We start from the raw sequence: 18,648 nt of genomic DNA on the forward strand, positions 1-18,648 counted from the left end.
TTAATCTAGCCATAAAGTCAGATGTGAACAAATCAAACTTTGTTGAGAGTTTCAACTCAACTTTAGGCCTAGATAGGTGTAAGCCTGTTATGACATTGCTAGAAGGTAGTACCTGCTTACTTGCTTTGATTTATAGATTTTACTTGTATGCATTTAGTATGCTCATCCCATGTTCTTAATTTTACAGGTGTGAGGAGACTGACCATGGTGAGGATGGCTACCAAAAGAGAGGCATGTGAAAAATGGAGAGGTGATATCTGTCTAAACATAGTCAGAAGACTCCAAGTCATTAGCCAAGAATCAAGATCATGCAAGTGTTTGGTAAGTGGAGACGGTGAATATGAGGTGTTGGATGGGAGATCAGTGCTACCAGTAAATTTGAGAACAGGGACATGTGATTGTAATGCATGGCAGTTGACTGGCTTGCCATGAGGGTCATCTTACACTCAAATTATGACCCTCATAAGTATGTCAGTGACTGGTACTCAATCACCAAGTACAAGCTGACTTATGGCAACACCATCAAGGCAATCCCTGATGTAGAGCAATGGCCACAAAGTCAGTATCATGAGATTCTCCCACCCAAGATGAAGAGAGGAATAGGCAGACCAGCAAGACACAGAAGGAGAGAAGAGGGGGAGCAAGCCAAGGGCAAAAGATCTAAAACAGTCAGGTGCAGCAAATGCCAAACCTTTGGCCACAATGCACAAACCTATCAAGGTGGAATGACAGGAAAAGAAAAGGCTGGTTTGCAAGCAACAACAGCAGAATCACAGAAAAAGAAAGCTCCAACATCCACTTCTCAACCATTAAGGAAATCTCCTAGAGCAAAGACTCAAGGTGTTTCTCTCAGCCAACCAGATCCACCCCCTGCATCTTCTTCTCAACCAGTAAGAAGATCCCCAAGAGCAAAGAAGGCTAGGACTGGTCAGTTTGCATCCCATCCTGTTCCTTAGTTTAAGCATGCACACCCATTTTAGTTGATGGTTTTGTTTTGGAAACATTTAGTTTATGATATCAGCTTATGTATGCTGACTTGTTTTTTGGACAACATTAGTTAATGATGCAATTGCTGTATGGAAGTTGATGTTTTTGTATAACATTAGTTAATATGATGATTTTGGTTTATTTATGTCACTTTGAATGTGTAATTTCAATGTGTTATATGTTATATGCATGTGTTATATGCATGCAATATCTGTAATTTCAATGTTGTTGATACAGAACAAATAGAATGCAAAATAAGGGAAATTCATCTACTTTTATTCAATTAAAAAGTAGTACATAATTAGGAAATACATAAACACCTACTTAAGTGAAGCTAAGGCTACCACAATTCTCCCTAATTACATCTTCTTAATTTCAATTTGCAACAATAACTAGCATAATAAAGTACATAATCAGACCAATTTTAACAATTCCCTTAATATACTTCACTAATCCATCCACCTTTTCATTCAAAGCAACAATGGGACTCTGTTCAACCTCTAATTCCTCCCCCGACCTAATAACATCTTCCTCCTTCAGCCACGCAAAAAAATCGCAAGACCTGCACTTGTAAAACAACCTTCGTGGGTTTTTGTCGTTTTCGAAACCATGACAACAGCAGCCTGGGGTGGTTTGCGGTAGCAATGGACATGCTTCACCCAATCAAGCTTCTCGTCAATTGTGACACCCCTAACAGAAGAAGAACGAGAGAATTTCATTGAGAAATTTAGCTTAATTGCAAATAATTGAAATACAGGGGAAATATGAATTGGGGATTTCTGTTTCTAGGGTTTATAAAGAAAAAAAATTGGGGATTTTGGATTAGAAGGGAAAAGGGCAATCTGATTTGGAGGGAAAACTGATTTTTAAGGGTAGATTAGACTTTTTGACTTAAGTTAACTACAGTTAGGCTTATATTAAAGGATTAATGTCAAAAAGCAACCATTGAATTAAATTAGTTAATTATTGATTACCATAGATAATTAGAAAAGTTAGTGTTTACCATTGGAAAAAAAAAAGTACATGAGTACCATTGAGAATTTCACTAGTTAAAAAATTGTGAAAAGAAAATAGCAGAAATTAAAATCATAAACTGGAAAAGCATTACGAGTTATAAAGAAAAAAGAAATTATGGATATATTTGTAATGGTACACGGCAAGTATACATAATTCCCTGACAAGATTCTGGTAAGGATGTTAGATGTTTAGGCTTTGTTTGTGATTTTAGACATAAAGTGTTCAAGATCATATAGTTAGTGGTATCACAAGTAATTTAAGTCAAGGAATTGTAAGCTATATATGTGAACCTAGATATTATGTGAGCTTAGAAGATTCATATGTTCCAAAGTTTTTGGCAATTAAATTTTTAACTGATGGTGTAAAATTGCATGAAGGAACTCAACCCATGCAGTTAAGATGAAAGTAGTCTATAAGTTGGTTGATATTGTAGATTCATCTTTTAAGAAACAAATAGTTGGTACTCAAAACTATGAGCAAGGAGGAGGCCCCCTATGATGTAGAAAATCCTAAGTCTTAGATCACCAAGCCCGAGTAGACAAAATTCTAGCATAATGAGAATGAAAAAAAAAAGTCAATGAAAATTTAAAAGAAGATGAAGATCGAAGAGCTTCATGTTGCTTCATATTCTAATTGAGAAATAAATGAAGATCCAAATAATAACATTATTGAAAAAAGAAAGGTAATTGGATATAAGATCAAAACTGTGAGTGAACCAGTGTATGAAGATGAAGTGAATATGCAAGAAAAAGCTTATAATAAAAAAATCTAGCACTACTCCTAATAGCATCTATATACTAGTTGATATATGCAACAATTATACACTACTAGAAAAATATTTATTTGGTGCTATTTTTGCTACGTTTTTGACAAATTGGTAAACGAGTTTTAAGTGTACATATATAAAACAAAAATATTGATTTTCAGGGGGTTTTTCATTAAACCATTGCAAATGAATAATATCCTCCCTTACCCTAAACCCTCATTTCCTTACCTGCCTAATTCATTTCACTTTCCCTCCCTCTTCCAACTTCATCATCTTCAAAAATACTCTTACCGCCCCAACCATCACCGGCCAGCGTCGAATTAGTTACTCTTCGATACCGTACCACCCTTTTTCACCGTCGAATCAGTCACTCTTCAAAACCGTCACCTCCCTTTTCACCATCATCGCTCACCCAAATCGATTTTTCCTCTAGTATATATAGTTCGGCTATGGCATTTGTGATGGAGCTGCTATCTTTGGTTGATGGAATTGGTGTTTTTGGTTGATGGAGATGGACTGCTGCCAAAATCTCCCTCTAGCTCTCTCTCTCTCTCTCCTCGTCTCCCCAATTTTTGCTTGCCAAATCCCTATTTTTTGCTCTAATTTGGGGTCAATTCTATCGCGTGGCTACGAAGCCAAGGGAAACAATGAAAGCAAAGAAGAAAGCTTAAAAGAAACGAAATGCTAGTTATTGATTGATTTGCTGATGTCTTTCTTTGATCCTTGCACTTCTTTTTATAGGTGAAATGAAGCGATTATGGCTGACTCCCATAACTGTTGTGCGATTATGTCTGTTGGCTCCAACACTTCTTCATAAATTAAATTAAAAAACATCCACTTGCCTCCTAAACCGGCTTTTATTTATCGGGCCTCTAAGTAATATTATTGCAATTCCTTTTATATCTCGACTAGTTCAGCCTAAAAACGTGTTGCTGACTCTAACACCCTTTTTACTCGGTCAAAGTCAAGAAGGTCAGATGATAAAAAGTCAAAAATATAAGATCTGGGTGTAAAAGTTGCAATAGCCTTGAAGCTTTTAGATTGTAAGTTCCTTCTTCAAGATTTTTCTTATAGCATTCAACATTTTGATGGTGCATTTAAATAAAGCTTACACTAGAACTGAAATATATTATAATCCTTGTTGTGCTAGTGTTTCCATGATATGTTTCTTGCAAGGGCAATGTTTGTATTTATTATATTTAATTTGGTAAAAATTGCATAAGCTTATATGCCTATTTATGACTTACATGTGGTTATAATTGAAAATTGATGAATTAGTTGCACTGTTGCAAAATATTACTTTTGCAAAAATATTGTGCCTGTAGTGGTTGGTCTCTAGAAATGGATCGAATGAAGTTGGACGTATGTTAGCAAAACGAGGCATTTACGTTTTTTTTTTTTTTTTTTTTTGTTAAATCTGAGCTCAATTTGAATCCTTAATGACCAAAATAGCCCCCAAAACCTTTAACAAAATAATTACCAACACGCATATTGATAAAAATATTATTATTTGGAGAGCGGGCCCCAGCAACGGAATTTGTTAACAGCGGGATAACAGCAAGATTACCGTATAGAAACTAAATGCATTTTGAGGTTATAGTGTGAATTTCTCACAGTCACAGGTGGGGAAGAGGGGAGGCACATCGTAGAAAACGAAAAGTTAGAGAGTTATAGTTAAGAAAAACCCCCATTTTTTTTAACTTTTCTCATCTGTCCTCCGCGGCTCCGCTTCTTTTCTATTTCTTTTGTTGATTTTTATGTTTTTATAGGTTAATGTGTTAGTTATTTTGGTTGATTTTATGAAATGTTATATAATTTGTTGATGTGGTTTATCTTATTTTGTTATTTAATCAATTTAAGAAGTGTTTGATAATTTTTGCATTCTAAGTTTTAAATTTCTTGTTTGTGATCTAACGCTAAGCACAACAGAATGAAGAGGAATTTTTTACCGCTTGTGACTTTATTGAAGAAGATAATGCATGTGAGTAGAATATTTTTATTAAGGTTTTTTCTTTTTCCCTTATTTTATTTGTGAGTATATGTATATTGTTGTGTAAGTTGTTTTGTTATTTTATTTTTATAAATTACAATAAGAATTATTTGTAGTTTTGTATGTTGTTTTAATATAAGTATTTTGGTTTTGCCTTTCAAAAAAAAAAAAAAAAGTATTTTGGTTTTATACTTTATAGTTTTCTAGAAAATTTTTATGTTTATAATTATGTAATTTTTTTGTTAATAGTTATTTAACAAAAAATAATAAAAAAAATTAAATAAAATAAAAAGGTAACTTGTTGGACAAGTTGTAGGTCATTACACCTGATTAAAGATTATACCAATAAAAGTTGACTTATTTTGTTCAAACTGCGCAAAGGTTAACTTATTTTGGACAAATTTTTCATAATTCCAAAAAGACTTCAGCTGAAAAATAATTTGGATAAAATTATAATCTAAAACTTGCTGTTATTCACAGCTACAAGCCTACAACATGATTGTACATTATTCTTACCTAAGTAGAACTACAGGGCATTAAGACCCCTCTTATGCATTCATTATCCCCTATTTCTATAGAGGCTTTCCCCTCGAGCTTAATACTACCTGTACAAGAATATTGTACATCCAAACAGTTCTTCACTCTTCCAGCTTCACTTGCACTTCCTGTAAATCTTGATATTCCATAAGCCTTTTCGGAAGATTCTTGGCCACGATATTCCCACCATTATATCCATTCATAAGCTGCCTTCCTATTTTCATCCTCCACTCTGAGCTATCCAACTCTTGCTTCCGATCATGAACCACTCTGTCACAATAATTTAGCATTGTTCCCAAACCGGTGTTTGGAGTCCACCCATATTCAGCCAATACTTGTGCTTCCCCTTCGCTCAAGTCTTCTCCAACCTTTGACCAAATCATGCACAGGAAAAGTATGAACACATGGACACTCAGAAAAAAGTGCAATCCTTTAAAAGCATCAGAACCTATTAAAGACATCCTAAACACTAAGGCAAATAGGTAAATACAGAACCCCAAAATTTATTAGACAATTGAAGAAAACTAGCGTGTACGAGCCTGTACACTTGTCGCTTGTCACCTTAACTAGATCATGCTCTCACCTAAATTGAATATGAGATTGAATGAAGAGAGCGGATTTAACAAACACAAATCAGGAGAAAGCAGAGTCGAGAAGACCTGCAAACAACATGCAACGAGCAACTATAACAGAAACAGACCATGGCCTGGGTTGCACTCAGAAAGGCCTATGACATCAGACTAAGAAATTGGACTATGCCGTAATGAACCTGAGATTAAAATGTTCTAAAAGACCAATTGTGCCAAGTTACCCCAAAAAACATGGTCAGACCAATTGAGCAAAGCTGGTCCTGATGAGCTCTAGCAACATGTATGTTCAAATTGTCACAAAGATGTATTTGTGTAACAGCAAACACAAACACAAACACTAATTCCAAATAAGGTATCTTCAGACTCACTTTGAAAAAAAGAATAGGACATCAGAAACAAAAATAATCATAGACAAAAGACAAAAAAAAATCATAGACATAAATAAAAAAAATGATGGGCAACCTAAGAATAAATTTACGAGAATCAAAAGGCAAAAAAAAGTAAAGTAGGAACAACAATTCGAAGCCAAAAACCAAAAAAAAAAAAAAAAAAAAAAAAAGCCCAACTTGGGCAGAGGCTGAAGAAAATTTGTTACGGCTATGGTTAAAAGGATAATCCATTGATAACATATGCAATAAAAGAATTAGCATTACTGAAAGGAAAATTTATTACCTACTCACTCTGTCCCTAAATGATCTTCCCATTTGCTAAATTTTACAGGAATTAAGAAAAAGGGGAGATATTAGTGAATAAAAGCAAACAAAATGAGGATAATTTGGTCATTTTATAGTGTCCAAAAATGAGAAAATATGAAATGAGAACAACAATTTGGGACACCTAGACAACATTTTCTCTATTCAAACAAAAAGTCTCTTATAATCTAACCTTTCAAGTACGACAAGAAACTTAAAGGGATACAAAGCACTGCTGCACTGCATAATCGCAAGTCCAAATTTGTGTAATATTGTAATATACCTTCCTCTGGAAAGATAGTCCTCTTGCCATCCAATTTCCTAGAGACATTTTGAACAACTTAACCAATATAGCTATTCCTCTCAAGAAGTCAAGATCGTTCCTTAAATTAAGTCCAAGCAAGGTAAATCATGTAAAAATCATCACCCAAGGGAATATCCAATACATAGGACACCATATATAGATACTGACACTAAAATGTGGTCCTTCCCACGTTGTTTACGGTCAAAGTACAAGCATCTTTTGTTATAAGAGTAGTGCTACAAATGTATAATGATTCATGACCCATTTACACATCATATGAGCAACAAAGGCAAAGGAAAGAATGCACTCTTGATTCCATCTTTTCAGTAATGATGATCTATTCTAGCACGTCTATAATACTATTCAATAATTACCCAAAATGAAAAAAAATAAAAATCTCCTACTACCTCCGTTTCATGTTTTTTGCAACTTTGCAATATTTTATATCTCACAAATAATGCTCAAAGTTGCAAAAAACATGAAACGGAGGTAGTATAAGATTTGTCTAGTTTAAAGTCAAGCTAATAAAGTAATATATGTTCCCTGTTTAACGTTATTCACAAGGAGATGTACCTTTCATGTCTACATTTATACCAGGATGACCACATACATTCTACTTAGTGTCAAGTAAATAGTTAAAGTAGATTACCACTAATGGTCTATCCTCTATTAGGGTGATCCGGCCACAGCCTGTAAGCCTCATCGCAGTCACCAGACGCTTTACCTGCCAGGCCACAGGAACAGAATTCAGCAGCTCAAAGAAGTATGTTGCATAGCCATATTCAGGACGCTCCAGCACAATTCTGCATTCAACAATTTCGTTAAATAAACATAAAACACAAGATTCCAAAACAATTAACTGCCAGCAATTTACACCTGTTATGTCTTTGGAAGACAAATAAAAAAGACTGAAGGTCTCGACACCAACCCCATTCAACAGGCCACTTCCTATTTCGCATATATTTTGTCTGCAATGCGGCACAACCACCAAGAATAACAGGTTAGTAGTAAGTTACAAGTATCAGCTCAACCCATTTAAACAATCAAGACTTGAAATATAGAATTTCAACATTTTCCAAGCAATTAAAGTACTAGTAACTTACCTGCTCCACAAGTGAGAGGAGACAAGATAAACAGTAGCTAATTTTCTCACCCTTTGTGCGTAAAAGAGGAAACTTGAGAAAAGTTTGACGTTGTGAAAATAGCTGCATTAAAGATACCAAACAGAACAAATAAATATCAATATATTAGGGCCTTCACATATGAAGCTCAGGCTAACATACAAATATCAGACTCGAGCTAAGATACAAGAAAAAAAAAAAAAAAATTCAAGTCAGGGATACTGAAACATGGTCAACAAATTTAGGACATTAACGGGGGGGGGGGGGGGGGGGTGGCGGGGGGCGCATGTCCAATTAAAAGCAAGATATTTTTTTTCTTAATATTCCCAATTTTTAAATAGTGTTTAAAAGTCAAAGATTTTTTCAAGAAAAATGACCAACAGAATAAGGAAATTGACAGTGGCGCATGTCCAATTAAAAGCAAGATATTTTTTCTTAATATTCCCAATTTTTAAATAGGGTTTAAAAGTCAAAGATTTTTTCAAGAAAAATGACCAACAGAATAAGGAAATTGACAGTCACATCATAAGGCCACATGTATTCAAAACTAGTTGCATGGAGTATGAATATTGAAGGTAACTTTGATGGTATACACCTTATCACAGAAAAGCAGCAGGATACAGATATTATTTAGTAAAAAACATTTCAAAAAATATATGTATAAACTATTAGCCTTTCAACAAAAACTCATTTGCGGACAACACAGATAGTCCTCAATAGGGCAAAATAAAGAGGGAGAACATTTTAAATAAAAGGAGCTAGATTAACATGAAAGGCATGCGCCAAACCCGCTTAATAGTTAAGTTCTAATAGAAAGTGGGTAAACAAACCAGTACAAAGATCAGAAGGGAATATAAAGAATCACAGGATTCACAGCAATAGCATGTTATGCAATTTTGGACAATATGCTCATCGAAGTCAATGTGGGCACAGTCACGCAGAGCATCTGATCTTTGGTAACAAGGACACAGTTCACATTTCCAATATATTCAAACAAATTCAAAATCAAATAAATTCAAATACAGAATTTTTACAGAATGAAAGTATTTTTGAAATATACCACTAATATACTCACTAAAATAAGGAGTAGATTTGAAGTTAAAGAATTATACCACTAATATACAAGATGTATCACTAAAATAGAGAATTAGAAACATTTTAAGTTAAAGAAATTTAAGGACCAAACTTTAAAATATAGAAAATAAAGAACTCAAGAATACAGGAATAACTAATGGACTTTACACTCATCATATCCTCCAACCAAATCTCCCCCCCCCCCCCCAACCCCTTTTTCTCTGTCTCCCTTAACCTATAAGCCAAGTAGCAATTTAGCAATAACCAGCAAGGTAAGTGTCTCTTCAAGCACTGAAGAGTGTGATGAACTGATGACACCCCGCCAAGTGTATCTGATTCTGAAAGATGGCTAGGACCCTTATAGATTACCAGACTTTAAAATATGGCCAGGTTCTGGTGCTTTATAACGAACACTTTACTGCTGAGAAGAATGTCCAACATTGGATCTGTTAGCCATGCTGTATCCTATTTTAGATTGTGCCAAATAAAGCATACACCCATGTGAAGTTGCATCCATGTATCACTCCATACTTTCTAAGAAAATGTGTGCCACACCAACCACATATAGTAGGATAACGACCATTATGCAGACTGTAACAAAACTTAGACACGTTTATTATAAGAACTTATTTATTTATTTTTTTAATATAGCACAGAAACAAAATTAACAGGCAGGTCATAAACAATTGGAGGACCGGTAAAAGTAATAAAATGTAATACAAACAGCTACACTATTACAATTATACCAAATCAGCCTTAAACTGCTAGTCACTTCCATTTCAAATACAAGCTGCTTCAAGACCTAAATATAAGCATAAACACAAATAAATAAATAGAGAGAGAGAGAGCGCAATTCCACTCCAAGCTTCTCCAAGACTCAACCATATATATATATATAAAGAGAGAGACAGAGAGATTAAATCAATTATTTGGAAGCAGTGTGCTGAATGTACTGCACACTATGCGCTATACCCTCACAAAAGGGAGCATCTGTATGCAATAGCGAGAGAGAGAGAGAGAGAGAGAGAGAGAGAGAGAGAGAGAGAGAGAGAGAGAGAGAGAGAGAGAGAGAGAGAGAGAGTAATCAATTATTTAAAATCAATTATTTGGAAGCAGTGTGCTGAATGTATTGCACACTAGCGCTATACCCTCACAAAAGGGAGCATCTGTATGCAATAGCTTTAAGAGAAAGCACATAGATATCAATGCAGTGATAAATAAAATTAATAACCTGTGATATTACAGCTTCAAGCTCAGCAAAGCCATCTAAATTGAGAGAATCATCAAGAATATCATCAGTATCTTCTTCCCCATACAGCTTAATTTCTTCAGGTGATACTCCTTTGTCCAGCAAAACCTAGCAATTTAAAAGTAGTATTAAAATTTATTCTTATCCTTTGTCCATGGTTCAAGTGCGGCTCTGTGATGCAGAGAAATCTGGTGATTGGATAATTGCATTTACTACCTTTAGGAGACCAGGAGCATCTTCTTCCAATGCAGTTTCAACTGAATCACTGAACAGCAATGTAAGTATATAAGAAACCAACTATACACAAGCTACTATATACAACAGAAACTAGGCTGCATCAAAATATTACGTTACAGTTCTTCTCTTCTTCCTAGGCCGACTGATACTAACTGGTTTGACAGATTCTAAGACATCATTACCAAAACCCATAGCTGAGGCCTCATCTTCCTTAAAGTTTCCAGGCATACTCATGCTCGGTGTACCACATGAAAGCAATTTGACTCGATCTACAAGTGGCATGTGGTCCAACTCATCCACAAGAATGTTAGAAAACCCTGGCTCATTTTTCACGGTTAAAGTCTGACCAATGCAAGAGTTCTTCATGATATTCTCTCCTTCACAGCATAACCCGTTTATATCAAGAGGCTCGTCCTTGACTTTTGCAAGTGGTGATACAACTGAACTTGCCAAGGCACAAGCATCCATCATAGCAGTTTCCTGGGTACCAAAAGATTTACATTCTGTAGATAAAGGGAATGATCTGGATTTTATTGATACTGCAGCAGATCCAGATGAAGGTAGTGAACAGATTTTAGCTGTACAGGATGTTGCATATTCTGACGACAAATTATCACTATCATTTACTCCAAGAGATACATCTCTAACAATCGGTGCATCCCAAGCAGAATCACTTTGTGCCGATTGCAACATGCCTTTGGATAAGTTGGACAACCCATGATAATTCTTCTCCTGAAAAAAGTGCATAGAGTCCAGAAAATATACAATTTCAGCAAATCCAAAAATGGACTTCAAATTACACATAGTAAAGACATGCACTGCATATCTTTAACCATGGGTGGCATAGTCTTGGAAGTAAGGATGGCCAGGGGGCTTTGGCACATAAGGGAATGTCTTGGGTAGAAATCGGCTTGGACTCAAGTGAGCCCGAGGCCTCACGGCATAACTTAGTACAATCCGATAATGCTACTAGCTGCTGGAAATAATTAAAGTATCTGAAATCAGACATTACAATTAAGGTGATGCCAACAAGCCCTAATTAGAAAAATTTGGTAGTTGAACTAACTGCTAAGTAAAAAAGATGTAAATTCATTTCAATCATTCAATTAACTAGGATAATTTCTTACCTAAGCATTAGCAAAAGTGTTGTAATGATGCGAATTAGAACTCCATACGACTATTTTTACAGCTTTGAATGATGTGAATCGGAACTCCATAGGACTATTTTTCAAAAAGAGCTTTTTTGAGACCAAATAGCTCTTTCAATAAGTTTTTTACTAAACACTCAATTTAGCTTTTTATTTGGTCAAACCTTTAATAGGCCTCACCAAAAAGCTCTTTAAAAATCTCTTTATTAAACAACGCCTTAGTCGGGAACATAAAGTGAAAGATCCCAAAGGTGAAGCCTCCACTTTTAAAGGCTTGCTTAGCAAGTCTCAATAGAGTCAATACTATGCCAACATTTCCAAAGACTTACACCTAGTTTGTCTAAAACAAGATATTATACCTAATCAATATTTGACGATGAATACATGCTTGGCAAGCATTTTATTCCTATTTAAACTTACTATGATAAATTCTTAGCCCTAAAAAGGTGTATGATCATCACAACAACAACAACGGCAACAACAACGTCAACTAACATGAATTGTCATAAAGAACAATCCACTATAGAGAAAATAGAGCATAACTAGACAATTGATTGACTAAAAGGAGTGCGCTTCCGGCCGGATGAAAAAGAAGAGTTGCAAACTTGCAACAGGTCTATGACAACCACCATAAAACTTAGTCACACTTGGACATAAATCAAAGATTTGGATAATTTGACTAAAAAACAATGACAACATTCCTCGCACACAAACAGGCCTCATGCATGAGTGTTAAGTATCCAATGAGGGAGCTAAGAGTCAGGCTAGCATCACACAACAAAAACCCAATACAAACTCCACAACAGCCCAGTAGCCCACTTAGCAGCAAATTAACTTTTTGGTTCTAAACTGCTAAGAATGATGCTAATTTTTTTCCTACTAAGCGTGGGAGTCACAAAGTAACATTATAAACAAAGCTGCAATCGTTTCTTGAAAGATCAGTTATGATACTAATTTTTCCTTAGCACATAACATATGGTTTGAGAACTTAACGGAGTTCATATATTCTTTCATATAAGTTGTCTTAAAAATAGGAGGGTGGTGGGACTCTCACAATCAACTCTCTTTCTTACTTTTTCTTACAAAAACTCACTTAACAACACACTCTTACTCATGCTTAGACATACTATACCAGTATACCATAGCCCACTTTCAAAACTATATCTCCTTCTCTCCTTCCTTAGTCTTTGTTGTAATAAGTGTAACACTCATCTAGATATCGAACCTATAAAACTTAATTAGGAAAGTATACATAACTCGATATTACACAATTTCATATAACCAAGCTTTTTACAAACCTTAAAATGAAGCTACAGGCATAACTGATTTCATTTAAGGATAGTTAACAAGTGCTACATGAAAATTTCACTCTTAGCCAACTCTAAAGTAACTAATTCGGCTTGAAAAGAAATTGTCACAACCATAATAAGGGCAATAACAATTAAACCTGAATGACTAAATACTTTTACAAGACATATAGAGTGGATGTCCAATGATCAAAATATCAAATGTTAGAATATATGTACCAAGCACATAATGTGTATTATGCAAAATGTTCTCTTTTTTTTAAAAAAACTTTATTATTAATAAATCCATCGTTTTCATGAATGATTGAATGGGGATGAGACATGTTTAATTTTTTTAAAAAAAATAAGGAAAGAGAAATTAGGGCAACATAATTCAGCCTTTTGATGGAAGAGAACAAATCATTGAAAGGAGTTAACCAATAAAAACATGCTTATTAACTTATTTATCATGTAGCAATGAATTGTATGTTCTTTTACTCCAAATTGTATGTGCTTTCGGGCTCTCATGGGTGAAGGATCTAAATTACATGCAATGATGAAGGTTATAATCCATATAATGTTCGAATAATGACATAAATCTCATAAATATGACAGTAAATACTCCCTCCGTCCCATAATACATGAGACGTTAGGACTTTTTTTCACTATTCATGCATTAGGTTTGACCACAATATTTTACTAACATAATAAAAATATATTTTATCATAAACTTGTTTTTAGATAGGTTTTAATATAAAGTTTCATAATATTATTTTTAAAATAATTTTAATTAGTAATTAATTATATAAAAATTTGTTAGATTGTGTCATGTATTATGGGACAAAGGGAGTACAATGTAAATGAAGTGCACAATATGATTTTCCGTGAAATTGTTATCTTATGCTTTCGACTGTACTACATTTTTAATCCTAAACAATTGTGTCATTTGGCTCTCTAATGACTAGCTTAATACACTAATGCCATCTTTCACTATTTTAAATACTTCCTCCATTTCTCAATTGATACATCATATCCCGTTTTGGAATGTTTCGCAATAGATGCATCACTTCTCTCTTTTATAAGGTTTTATATGTGAAATAACAATCTTGTCCTCAGCTTGTACTCCAAATAATTGGAAACAAACTCTCCACTTTTACTTTACATACCAAAGTTAAAGCTTATCACATAGGCAAACATGTAAATTACTCCACTCTCTCCTTATTGGTTTGAGTCCTTTCTCTATGATGCATTGACTTAGTTATTACAATTATCTTCACAGGACATCAAGGTCCGAAAATAGTCTCATTTATTTCATCTACATGAGATCAATATTTTTCTAGAGTATCACCATAAATTGTCATGTGCCAAAATTAGTGTTCTACAAAAGAAGACCATTAAATATTTAACAGCTATAGAGTACAGAACTACAGATATTACACACCAATCAAACATTGCAGAGTACAAATATTGCACAGTATACAAGAATAGCAGAGTACAAATAATGTATATCATTCACAGCATAGCACAGAGACAACACCATTTAGCATTTTTCAATAGCAAGCTAAAAGGCTTTCTTCAATAGCAGTTTTCAATACCAACTAACAAAGTTTGAGACACCATACTCCAAAAAGAGTTTTAAACACGGAACAAAATGTCGTGAATCAAGAATCATAAATCAATTACCTCCATATTTGATGTGGAAGACTGCATGACTTTCCTGTCATAAATATATAGAAATTGGATTATTTAGCAATTTAGCATACACATTGACCATGTAAAGCAAGACAGTGAAAATAAGCACTTACAGACTTTGGTTATAACCTAAGAAATATGAAACTTCCATGGACTAGTGATTTAGAGCTAGATTTTTACAGGCAATTTAAATGGTGTATAGCACAACTGATTGTTTGTTATATTAGCAGTATTTGTCAGAATAATTACTTCAAAAAGCCTAATCATCTCAATCTGTGATCAGCACCAAAGATGTTGCCTAAGACTATCTTCCACCATGGTTGTCAAGTAATATAAAATGCCACAATCTTGCACTTTTCATTTGAAATGTCAGCTAAAAAAGTTGTCATATACACAACAGTTTACAGCATTTAATGTATAACAAATGAGAAACACAAACAAATAAATGGACTAGTGAAATGAAGAAACAAAATGTTTTAACATTGGCAATGAAGAATCTAGAAGGCTAATGACCCATGGTTAGGTGATGGGGAATCATATTTAGGCTATATTTTCATATTCAAAACTAATTATTTTTAAAATTGAAGCAGACCAAACTAAAAAGACTCATAACACACCAGAGACCAAGCTTGATGTATTATTTGAGACTTTATCACAAAAGGTTCAGACTAGACCAAGCCACTGTTTAATGACATTAAGATGCCAAAGTGGATCAATTTCTATCAACTATAATTAAGCTACCCTTAAACACCTCAGTCATCATCAACTCTCTTCCCCTAAACTAACAATAACAGCCCCTCTTTCTCTATCCTTCTTCCATCCCAATTTCAACCCCAAAACGCCACCAAACCCCATATTTAACTTCTGAAAGTCGCAGCATAATATCCCATGCCTCTCTCCACAAATATTCCCTATCCTCAACTCAAGTGAAGGTTGATGCCACCTATTTTTTCACTGCAGTCTCAGCTGGTGTCAACGTCATCTTGCTGGGGATTTACCACCTCAGAAGGTGCTGCTTCTGATGTTGTCTCATTGCTCCGCTTATGTTGGTGATTTACACACCACCGTGACTACTACTCTGATTTTACACAGCTGCTCCATTTTGAACATATCCCAGCACAATGCTGCACCCCTTGCCTGCCACCAACATAGCAGACGCACCATGCTTGCACCCCAACAACTTGTCAGAAATTGCGCTTTTAAACCCAGATTTTTGTTTTGAACAGTTTCAAATATATTTGGGAAAAATTAATTGCTCGAATTTTATAAAATCAAGTTTTGGGTGTATAATTTCAATCAAATTAAACTTCTTTTAAGGTATCAAAATTTGCATCAAATAAATCAAAATAGGTAAAAATGTGGGTTTACATTTTCGAGTGAAATCATTCACAATTGTTTGAATTCATCATGTAATACAATAAACAGAATATTAATATTAGCTATTCGAATATAAAAAACAAAGTCAAATTTGGAACAATCTATAGTTAATTAAGGATTTTAAGCAAAAATTTAAGAAGAAGCTTCTTTAATGATATATAATACAACCACCACTAATACAAGGTCATTTGTTGAATTTCTATTTTTTTGTATGCAGAACATGTGAAATTATGATAATCACTATGCATAGTAACTCTAATGATGGAAATTATTGCTGTTTTCCTAACAGAATGATATAAAGCAGGCTACCAATGTTTAGAAGGATAAGGGGAGACTGGTCTTTTAGAATCTATTTTTACTTTTTCCATTAAAAAGTTGTTGCAATAAATTTAGTGAGAAATACAGTGACCAAAGAGAAGAAAATACTGTGGAGCACTTCCATCATAGCAATTTTATAACTGGTTAAACAAAAATTCACTCATTTTCTTAGGGGACACTTTTCAATGCTTGTATAATGATCAGACATCTGATGAATGACTCTATTTGAAGAGTTTAACTATATAATGTCTATTTTATTTCATTAACCAAGCATTGGCGCATTGCTCAATTATTACCTAGCGATTTGACAAACCACAAATAACCTGATAATGGTTTCTCTAAGCAATAGAGCATTGTAAGATCCTAAGAATTGGAAAACATCAAAAACTCCCAGCGAAACAAACTCATTAATTAACACAGGATATTAGTAGAACGAAAGTAGTACCTTGATCCTAGCATTTTGCGCCGTTCTTTCAACGTAACATTATCAAGAGCATCGTCAAACTCATAGAACATCTTCCGCCGTTCTTTCAACACAACATTGTCAAGAGCGTCATCAAACTCATCAAACACCTCATGCTTAACTTCAGTGGATTGCACATTTGCACTGCTAGAGCCCATCAAGGGATCTTGTAAAATATTACCAGGAACATCCGATGTTGTTCGATGTCGGATTGCACTAACAGGTCCGTCCCAGCCAGGGCAGGAGGGGCGGTCGCCTTGGACCAGAGAGAAATGATCCAATTTCATAATTTCATCCTAATATTAAAGGATTCTGCAACACATTAGCAACCAAATTTGATTCAATTATCAAATAAAGCTCAAAAAATCATATAATTATAGGGAGAAAATATCCAATTTTATAGTTCCATCCTAACATTAAAGATAATTTTGATTCAATTATCAAATTAGGCTCGAAAGATCACATAATTTTAAAAATAAAAGATCCAATTTCATAGTTTGTTTCATCCTAACATTAAAGGCAAATTTGATTCAATCATCAAATTAGGCTCGAAAAATCACATAATTAAAAGAGAAACTGTCCAATTTTATAGTTCCATCCTGAAATTAAAGGCAAATTTGATTCCAATTATCAAATTAGGCTCGAAAAATCACATAATTATAGTAGAAAATGTCCAATTTTATAGTTCCATCCTGAAATTAAAAGCAAATTTGATACAATTATCAAATTAGGGTCGAAAAATCACATAATTTTAAGGATAAAAGGTCCAATTTCATAATTTGTTTCATCCTAGCATTAAAGGCAAATTTAATTTAATAATTTATTTATCTAGCAACAAAATCGCTCGTTATGAACTTTCATAACCAGAGTAATTAAAACCAGTAGTTCAATTTATCAAGTTTAGAAGAACCCTAAATGTTGAAAATTAAATCAAATGATAAACTCTACAATGTAAAAATGATATTCCAATGATTAAAAAAAAGAAACATGTTACCTCAGATTTTTGGAAATATCAGAAGTCGCTTCAATGGAGAATGTGGAGTGTGGTTCAACTGGAAACTGAGAAATAGAAAGAGCGGGAGATGGAGGAGGACAGAGAGGTCTACCTCTTTCTATTAAACCCCGTATTTTCCTATATACCCCTTTTTTTTTTTTTTTTTTTTGACAAAAGAACTTACAAACTACTCCCTCCGTTCCCATTTGTTTTTTACGTTTCCATTTAGGGTGTTCCTTTTTATTCTTTACATTTAGGATATTTCCTTTTTAAGCCAATGATTTTAGACAAAATTACCCCTGCTTTACAATTTAAATACTCAATTGCCCTTCACTTTTCATGTGCAAATGTCCTTTTTATAATATTTTAATGAGTTTTCAATACTCATTATTACTTTCTCTCTCATCTCTCTTCTACTTTTTGCCAACTTTTATTACTTTCTCTCTCCTCTCTCCTTAACTTTCTTCACCCCACATGCACTACATTGTTTTTTTCAATAAAATTATACTTTCAATCATTGAAATATTCTAATATACCTCTACTTTACACAATTTCTTAATAACCGCGCATAATTCCAAACGTAAAGAACATTAAGGAACGGAGGGAGTAACAAATTAAAAACTGAAACAAAGTAAATCACGCCGACGCACCATCCTAACTGTCACGAGAAATTTGAAGACTAACTTTTTTTTTTCTAAGTTAGGGACCAAGGAGAATCCTGTAATGACGCCTAGACCAAGTCTAGACCAGCCAACTATAATAATCAAAGCAAGACAAGCAAACAAAGGAAAGCACAAAACTACTCT

General features: G+C 34.1%; 1 protein-coding gene across 2 annotated transcripts; it reads right to left on the reverse strand.

The window, feature by feature from the left end:
• Nucleotides 1-4,792: 4,792 nt before the first annotated feature.
• LOC145595240 (uncharacterized) lies at nucleotides 4,793-17,938 on the reverse strand. Of its 2 annotated transcripts, none has more exons than XM_081651622.1 (10): nucleotides 17,843-17,938; nucleotides 16,831-17,160; nucleotides 14,682-14,715; nucleotides 10,677-11,296; nucleotides 10,544-10,592; nucleotides 10,310-10,435; nucleotides 7,987-8,088; nucleotides 7,760-7,851; nucleotides 7,608-7,686; nucleotides 4,793-5,665 (listed from the first exon to the last, which is right to left on the reverse strand). In XM_081651622.1, exons 2-10 carry the CDS (start codon nucleotides 17,133-17,135, stop codon nucleotides 5,399-5,401), a joined length of 1,674 nt encoding a protein of 557 aa, XP_081507748.1. In that variant the 5' UTR covers nucleotides 17,136-17,160; nucleotides 17,843-17,938; the 3' UTR covers nucleotides 4,793-5,398. The 2 variants fall into 2 exon arrangements, with proteins under 2 accessions (XP_081507748.1, XP_081507747.1); XM_081651621.1 differs by having other exon boundaries at nucleotides 4,795-5,665; nucleotides 7,533-7,686.
• Nucleotides 17,939-18,648: the final 710 nt, after the last annotated feature.

The sequence above is a fragment of the Chenopodium album genome, chromosome 19 (assembly GCF_948465745.1).
Source record: "Chenopodium album chromosome 19, dcCheAlbu1.1, whole genome shotgun sequence".
NCBI lineage: Eukaryota > Viridiplantae > Streptophyta > Magnoliopsida > Caryophyllales > Amaranthaceae > Chenopodium > Chenopodium album.